The sequence below is a fragment of the Cucurbita pepo genome, chromosome 10, assembly GCF_057944985.1.
Source record: "Cucurbita pepo subsp. pepo isolate OVF chromosome 10, ASM5794498v1, whole genome shotgun sequence".
Lineage (NCBI taxonomy): Eukaryota > Viridiplantae > Streptophyta > Magnoliopsida > Cucurbitales > Cucurbitaceae > Cucurbita > Cucurbita pepo.
In genome coordinates, this window is record NC_141807.1 from 4,374,219 (window position 1) to 4,382,606 (window position 8,388).

The 8,388-nt window shown below is 41.6% G+C and overlaps 1 protein-coding gene and 1 pseudogene across 1 annotated transcript; one reads left to right on the forward strand and one right to left on the reverse strand.

The window, feature by feature from the left end:
- On the forward strand, positions 1–1,666 carry LOC111803722 (putative F-box protein At4g22030 pseudogene; annotated as a pseudogene).
- A 3,991-nt stretch (positions 1,667–5,657) lies between these two features.
- Positions 5,658–8,388, reverse strand: LOC111803510 (5'-adenylylsulfate reductase 1, chloroplastic). The gene is made up of 5 exons (XM_023687945.2): positions 8,209–8,388; positions 7,616–7,771; positions 7,360–7,486; positions 6,252–7,047; positions 5,658–6,140 (listed from the first exon to the last, which is right to left on the reverse strand). Exons 1-5 carry the CDS (start codon positions 8,288–8,290, stop codon positions 5,913–5,915), a joined length of 1,389 nt encoding a protein of 462 aa, XP_023543713.2. The 5' UTR covers positions 8,291–8,388; the 3' UTR covers positions 5,658–5,912.

An 8,388-nucleotide genomic window follows, 5' to 3' on the forward strand; every position in this document is an offset into this window, starting at 1 on the left:
TGTAATATTTTAGAACAAATCGTAATTTTAAACACAAAAAAATGGGGGGAACGAGTCAGGAAGCACGAGTCAGGTAGGTAGCCGAGTCAATTCAGCCTGCTAGTCAAAATTTCTTGCTATCTGACCCTTCAATTCATTTCCCCTATAAAACCCCCAGCCACCATTAGCTACCCTCCCACCTCAATTCCATACAAAACCTTCTCAAACAAGCCCCCATTTGATACAAGCTCCAAACTTGTTCCAACAATGGCTTCCTTACAAGCTTCTTTTCTCCTCCCATCTTCAAGAAAAACAATTACCCAAGCTTCCATTCACGTCCCAAAGCTTCCCAATCTCCGTATCTCTGTTCCCAGACTCCCCAAAACCTCCACTGCCTCCCTCAAACTCATTGAAGAGCTTTGTTTAAACCAACCCCTTAATATCATTCCTCCTACCCAATCCCCCCTCACATCGCACCTCCACGCCATCTTGGACATCGTAGCCGACCGGGTAGAGATGCACAACAATATCTGCCAACAGCGAGACAACTGGAATTCCCTTTTCCTCAATTCCATCAACATGATCACTCTCGCTGCCTCTGTTATGGCCGCCACCGCACCCGCTGTCGGAGCCCTTGGAGCTCCTCTTTTGGGTTTGAAATTGTCCTCGGCTCTGCTCTTCTCTGCCGCAACAGGGATGTTGGTTATGGTTAACAAAATCCAACCCTCACAGCTGGCTGAGGAGCAGCGAAATGCAGCTAGATTGTTCAAGCAGCTCCAAACCCAAATCCAGACCTTGATTACGGTTGGAGCTCCCACTCAAAGGGACGTCGATTCCGCCATGGAAAAGGTGTTGGCGCTTGATAAAGCATACCCACTTCCTTTACTTGGTGTAATGCTTGAAAAATTCCCCAAAAAGCTCGAGCCGGCTTCATGGTGGCCCAATTCTTCTCATTCTGACGAATCTAACACAGAGAACGAAAACGCCCATTTTGATGGAAACCAACGACAAGGTTCCAATGGATGGAGCGATCAACTTGAAGCCGAAATGAGAGAAGTTGTTGAAGTCATGAAGACAAAAGACGCTAAAGACTACGTCAGACTTGGGAATTTAGTATTGAAGGTTAATAAAACTTTGGCAATCTCGGGCCCTCTTCTCACCGGCATTGCGGCTTTGGGTTCTGCTTTCGTGGGTGATTGGTCATCCGGGGGGATGGTGGTGGCGGCGGCGGCCGGTTCTTTGGCGGCCGCCGTGAATGCGTTAGAACACGGTGGGCAAATTGGGATGGTGTTTGAGATGTACAGAAACTCGGCGGGGTTCTTCGGGGTAATGGAGGAATCCATTAGAGGGACGCTTGAGGAGACAGATTGGGAGAAGAGGGAAAATGGGCAAGTGTTCGAAAGGAAGGTGGCTTTGAAATTGGGAAGAAGCTTATCTCAGCTCAGACAATTGGCTGCCAAATCTGCTGCGGCTAGACAAGAAGGGATTTCCATAGATGAATTCGCCAGCAAACTGTTCTGATTTTTTTAATTATTATTTTGAAGTTCTGATTCGTTGATTCTTTGGGATGAGAAACGTTCTGTTCATCCAATCGTGTATAGTAAAAATCATTGTTGACCAATATACATAGATACAATTTTGGTTGAATATTTTTTTAGCGGTTGGTGTATTATTATTATTGTTTAATTCGCTGGATCTTTGACTTTTGATATGCCTTATTGACATTTTCATGAATTTCAAAGCAAAAACTGTTTTTATTTATTTATTTTAAAAATGGATTAGAACGGTTGGGCTGTTGGACTGTAGAGACCTTTTGGGGAAGCCCAAAGCAAAGCCACCCATGTTTATATTCAAAGTCGACAATATCATACCATTGTGGAGAGTCGTGTTCGTCTAACACGGCCAAGCTGAAGAAATAAAAAGAAAAAATAAAACAAGAGTAAGCTTTTATGGGAGTGTTGGTGAAGCATTAGAAAATTTGGTGGGTTGGGATTCAGTTACGATTATAATAATACACAACAAGAGCAAGATTTTTTGGAACGGCTAATATTCAATCATTTAACCATTCTACCATAAAAAGGTCAAGATTGATTTGGTAACTATACAATAAAAAAAAAATAATAATAATAATAATAATTCGCGAGGGCCCGGGGGGAATGCAGCCGAACCTCAGAGAAGGGCTCTGCTCTCGGGTACGATGATATAGAAAAGTTATGAAGACGACGACGACGACGAGAACGTCAAATGGTACTTTGAAAAGCTACTTACAAAAATGTAAAGCCAATTCTTCGTTACTTTTTGATATCATAATTGTAGTTTGATGCAAACAAGAAATAACGTGTCCAAATGTTCTGATGCTCTTAGTAACCAACGACCAGCTATGATCCTTCACATCATTTGCATGAACTATATACGAAAGAAGATGAGAGTGATGGTAAGAAAAGTAGAGGCTCTACAATGGGGAAGAAGAAGAAGCTGAGGCTGCAAAACCAAGGCTCCCATGTTAGTTTTGAGCAGCCCTATGACTCTTGTTTCCTCGTTCATCATATTCTCTGTAATCTCTGTGTGCTCTATGATTCTTTGCAGGTTATATTGGACAATGGATTGTTGATGGTGACCATATCCAACCCCCAAGGTTATGTTAGTGGCATCAAGTATGGAAACATGGACAATCTGCTAGATGTCAAGTCCAGCGAATCTAAAAGAGGGTAACTCAATTTTCAGACACTCAGGAGGATTTCATGCAACTACTTTTGAGACTTGTTTCCTGTGTGCAGATATTGGGATATCAACTGGAGTTGGCCTGGAGGCAAGGACAGATACCAATTGTATGCTACCCCCTTCATTAGATTGTTGTCCTCAAATCATAGGAAACTGACGACATGATCGAGATATCGTTCAACTGACGACACGATTGAGGATCCTAACCTTGAATCCTTTTAAATCTGCAGGCTTAAGGGATCTGAGTTTAATGTCATCAACGCAACTGACGACACGATCGAGATATCGTTCAGGAAAGTTTTCAACCCATCAACTCGAGGCAACAAACTTCCACTTAGTGTAGACATAAGGTTGTACATTCAAATAAGATCTCTAAATTCTGCTGAATTTCTCAGGCTTCTAAGTTGTCCTCTAGGTACATAATGAGGACTGGTATGCCAGGCTTCTACTGCTATGCAATCTACGAGCACCCATCGGCATGTCGGGCTTTCGATCTTGTTCAGACAAGAATGGTGTTTAAACTACGACAAGAAAAGTAAGTAGTATTCTGCCCCAGCCTATGCAGGGCTTGTGCTGTTTGGCTCACCAATTTAGGGTCAAATTAGGTTCCACTACATGGCAATTTCAGACGAGAAGCAAAGAATAATGCCAATGCCAGAAGATTTGCATCCAGGCAGAGGTGAAGAACTAATTGTACCAGAGTCAGTTCTGCTTGTAAATCCCATTAATCCTGATCTGAAAGGAGAGGTGAGAATGTATGCCTAAATTATTTGGTTTACCTGCACAAGACAAGGATTTCCTTGAACATATGGACTAAATGCAGGTAGATGATAAGTACCAATACTCAGTGGATAACAAAGATGGTGGAGTTCATGGATGGATTAGTTCCAGCCCAAACAACATAGGTTTCTGGGTAGTTTTTCCAAGCCATGAGTTCCGAAATGGCGGTCCAACAAAGCAAAATCTCACAGTTCATACCGGTCCTACATGTCTTGCTGTAAGTTTTTTTCTTACCTCTGCTCCAATTCAATGGTCATAACATTTGGTGTAGAAGAAATGTTTGATCATCTGATGCAACAGATGTTTCATGGAACACATTACATTGGAGAAGATATACTTACACATATTAAGGAAGGAGAGGCATGGAGGAAGGTGTTTGGCCCTGTTCTTGTATACCTTAACTCCACCTCAGATGTATCAGAGGCACACAATTTATGGATAGATGCAAAAGAACAGGTATTTGTTTGATATCCAACTCTCTCAACCCGTGCCTGCATTCTTCAACATGTTGCAGGGAACTGATCCACAGCCTGGTGACAGAGAATGCTAGAGGAAACAGCATGGCCATACAATTTTGTGTCTTCATCTTTTTATTTCAAGGAAAATGAACGTGGTTCCATTTCAGGAAGACTGTTAGTCCAAGACAGGTAAAATTGGTTTCCATTTCTAAGGAATGGTGATTTTCCTTTCGGTGACTTTCTCTCTCGTTCTCTCGCCAGGTTTATTTCAAGTTCCCCCATCCCTGCAAGAGATGCACATGTTGGTTTATCTGCTGCTAGAGAAGAAGGTGGCTGGCAAATAGAGAGCAAGGTGAAAGCTATTCCTTACCTTTCCTAGGCCAGGAACTTTCTTGCACTTGTTACTCTCATAAACTTTAATAACAACTTTGATTTCATAACTTCGTCTAGGAATATCAATTTTGGGTACAAACAGATTCCAATGGAGATTTCACTATCAGAAACGTTATTCCAGGAGTCTATGGACTTCACGGTTGGGTTCCTGGATTCATTGGTGATTATCTTCACCAATCACTAGTAACAGTATCTGCAGGTCCTTTTGCTGTTCTTCACTGAAGTTTATCTGTTTCCTACGTCTAATACAATTATTACGATGCTACTTCTTCAACTAGTTGTGATAGTTGTTGATATTGATCAGGATCTCATACCCATCTTGGCATTCTGACCTATAGTCCCCTCAGAGATGGTCCTACTGTTTGGGAGATTGGTTTTCCTGACCGAACAGCTGGTAGCTTCTATGTACCTGATGTGAATCCGATGTATGTCAACAAGTTATTTCTTCACAGCCCTGAGAAGTAAGTTACACTTGTTTACTTGGAAATTTGTAGGCAATATATCCTGTATCTGACTACGTGTACCAAATCCAGGTTCAGGCAATATGGTTTATGGGAGGGATACAGTGATTTACATCCAATAAATGACCAAGTTTTCACTGTGGGTATCAATGATCCGAAGAAAGATTGGTTCTTTGCTCAAGTTTGCAGGTTCGTACTTGCAACCCATCATATATATTGACAAAATGAACGCTAAAATTCACTTGACGGTGACTGCTATTATTCTGTAGAAGAGGGGAAGATGGTAAGTTTGTTGCGACAACATGGAGTATTAAGTTCAACATGACATCATTAACCGAAGGAACTTACAGGCTGAGGTTGGCGATTGCATCCGCCACACGCTCGGACTTAAAGGTACAAAAAACAAGCAGGAAAACGTTGGAGATAAGGCTTGCTCTTGGTTTCTCTCATAAACTGTTTCATTTTATGCCTGCAGATCAATGTCAACTCAATGGGGTCGGAGTCGTCACTGGTTTTCCAGCTGATGAATCTGGGAATGGATAACACAGTTTGCCGACATGGAAATCATGGACTGTATCGAAACTATAGTGTTGAGGTTCCATCATCAATGCTTATTAAGGGAGATAACAACATATTTCTGACGCAGGCAAGAGGTGGAGATGAACTCTGTGGGCTTTTATACGATTATTTAAGACTGGAAGCACCTGATGATACTCCATCAAGTTGAACATCTAATTGAATGCTCTATTTTATCAGAATCGAAAGATCCTCAGCACTTGTGATTGATATTGGTTTCGGCGTGGACCAAATGATGTATTGTTAAAGGATCCCAAGTTCTTGAGAAGGGAAACTCAAAACATTCCACTTAATCAAACCTGAATTTCATAACAAACAACTTACTGTTTATCCTTAGTTGATTTGATAACAACAACAATCAATCCTACACGGATATTTACTGAGACTATAAAGATAGGACAGACCCAAACCCCAAAAATCTACATGGAATAACGGTACTCTAGATTATGCGAAAATTTTAGACTGCATCCTGTGTCAACTGTGTCATTGACTCAATCGCTGGCCTCATTTTTGTATAGGTGTATGGCCTCAACTGTGTAATTGATCATCGGAAAGCATTCACAAAAGCCATAAGCGAGTCAACATCTCTCTTCTCCGAGGGGTACTTGATCGGCCGAGAGGAATGTTTAGGGAAGAAGAGTATGGTGGGGAAGCTATCTAGCTGCAATTCTCGCTGTGCAAACTCTTTCGCCGTATCGGCTCTAAACTTCCCAACCTTCACTCCTGTCCCCGCTAGCTTATCAGCTAATTCAACGTAGGAGCCTTCCATTGCCTGCTCAATTTGAATAGATGGAAATTGTAAACAATCTCATAATAAAGATGGGTAATATCATCGTGAAATGACGAGGAAAAGAAGAGATTATATTAAAACATGGCATCTTACCTGACAGAAGCGGCACCAAGGTGCGTACAGAACAACAATCCATGGTTCCTTTTTACCCTCCAATCTTGCCAAATTCTCTATTCCATCCCTTGTCAAGCTCACCAAATTCTGAGACTCAAAAATATCCACATCTGTAGAGTCTCCCTTTACATTGCCATTTAGCTCGGCTGCATCTTCCTGCTTAAGATTTCCTTTGTGAAGACCACATTCCTTAGCCTTCGCATCCTCCCACCACCATCTTCCTTCCCTCTCATGTTGCCATGGCAAGACAGGTCTCGTGCATGGTTCACACCCAATTGAGACGTATCCTTGTGAGTGCAATGTATTAACCGGCACATTCATGGATCGTAAGAAGTCCCATATGTCTTTACTGCCAACGTTAGCAACCGGATTCCATTTGACCAAGCTACCAATACCACCATCCAGCCCTTCAAAAACAGGGTCCACCTGCACAACAGGAACTTCAGACCTGGTTCCAGGGGATTGGTCTTTCCTCTGACCAGTGATCCATGCTCGCAGTCCCTTCAAGGCCCTTCTCAGAGGCCTCACCTTGCGCACACGGCAGCATTCCTGGTGCCCATCCTCGTAAAAGGAAAACAGCCCTTTGCTTCGGACTAATGCTTGAACTTCAACAGCATCAGGGAACATGTACTCAATATGGATGCCGTAATGTTTTTCCACTTCATCAAAGCATTTATATGTTTCTGGATTCAATCTTCCAGTGTCCAAGCTGAAAACTCTAAATGGCCGACCAGTTAAATGGGCATACTCGATCAAAGCAACGTCTTCAGCACCACTGCAGGAAAGAACATTAAAAACTTAATTTCTTGTACAATGAAAATAAAGAAAAACGTGAGAATGATTGAAGTGCCATCAGCGCCGCTGACCAACGAAATTTTGAAAGTCTTTTAATTCTTAATCCATTTTTCTTCTGTAAAGTTATGATTACGACAAAATCCGCATACAAGGTAAAAATTTATATGTATTTCTCCTAAGAGGGCCGCACTGGATTCCAACAAATTTTTAATTACAGTGTTTAAAATATTAAGAACAATTAATACACATCCAGACATTAACTTTGCCATATTGATCGATTCAGATGTGTTACCTGAAAGCAATAGCAATATCATTGCCAAATTTCTCTAGGGCTTTGTCCATAATTTCAAGGGGTGAAGCATTTTCAAGGTCTTTAGCTAAACCCTCGTAGTCCTCAACCTGCACTTCCTCAACCACCCCTGCAATGAATGTATAAACACATCAATTTCACTGCCAAAACCAAATAACTACTCAGAAGCCCTCGTAAAGCCATCAAGAATTCCTGCTAGGAAAATTAACGAAAATTAACAAAGAGAAAGAAGACCCACCAGGGGCAACGGAGGAAGCTGCCAGAGGAGCAACGGAGTCGTTCCGTTTTGGTTCGGCATGTAGAGGCTCTACAGAGCATCGTCTCTGCGAATAGTTCACAGACGAGGCTGGCAAATTAGGCCGACTGAACAACCTAACCAAACCAATTTGCGGGGCTGCAAAGGTCCAACAAACACATAAGACTTGAGTATAGAAAATAACAATTGAAAAACGATTCTGTTAAAGAGGAGTACAGAAATTCAGAGCAAAATACTATAACACGGCGACGTAAATCTAGCCATTCATAACAAAAAGGGCAACAAATTAAAACGGTCAAACGAAGAATCGCTTGTCTCCAATGAAGAATAGTGGACTCATTGCCCATTTTGATGTCAATTTCAATATTAAAAAAAAAAAAAAAAAAGGCAAATCTAGAATTGAACAAGCAGCCATTGCTTGACAAGATGACTTCCATAAGAGGAATTGGCGAATCTAATTAAACATAAAGAAGAATTTGTTTTCCATCCACCAACACGCTTCTCCGCAAGCAATCATAATTAAACCATAAAAGCACAAACATTGAGTGACAAAAAAAAAAAGAAATTAAAAGTACCTTTAGGCTCAGAGGCGGAAATGGAACGAGAGAAACTGGAACCGGTAATCGCAGAAGCTGAAGAAGAAGAAGCAAGCGCCATTGTAGAATCGAACTCGCTCCAAAAGCTTCTTCTTCGAACGCTCTTTCTAAGAAATTTGTGTTTCTCTGAGCTTTCCAACACCGTATTGATAATTTGAT

Excerpts from the sequence above, each read along its gene's own strand:
- LOC111803510 (XM_023687945.2), bottom strand. The coding sequence starts at position 8,290 with ATGGCGCTTGCTTCTTCTTCTTCAGCTTCTGCGATTACCGGTTCCAGT. Across the intron at positions 7,772-8,208 it reads TTCCGCCTCTGAGCCTAAAG|CCCCGCAAATTGGTTTGGTT; the intron begins GTACTTTTAATT and ends GGACCTTTGCAG. Across the intron at positions 7,487-7,615 it reads AGCTTCCTCCGTTGCCCCTG|GGGTGGTTGAGGAAGTGCAG; the intron begins GTGGGTCTTCTT and ends CATTCATTGCAG.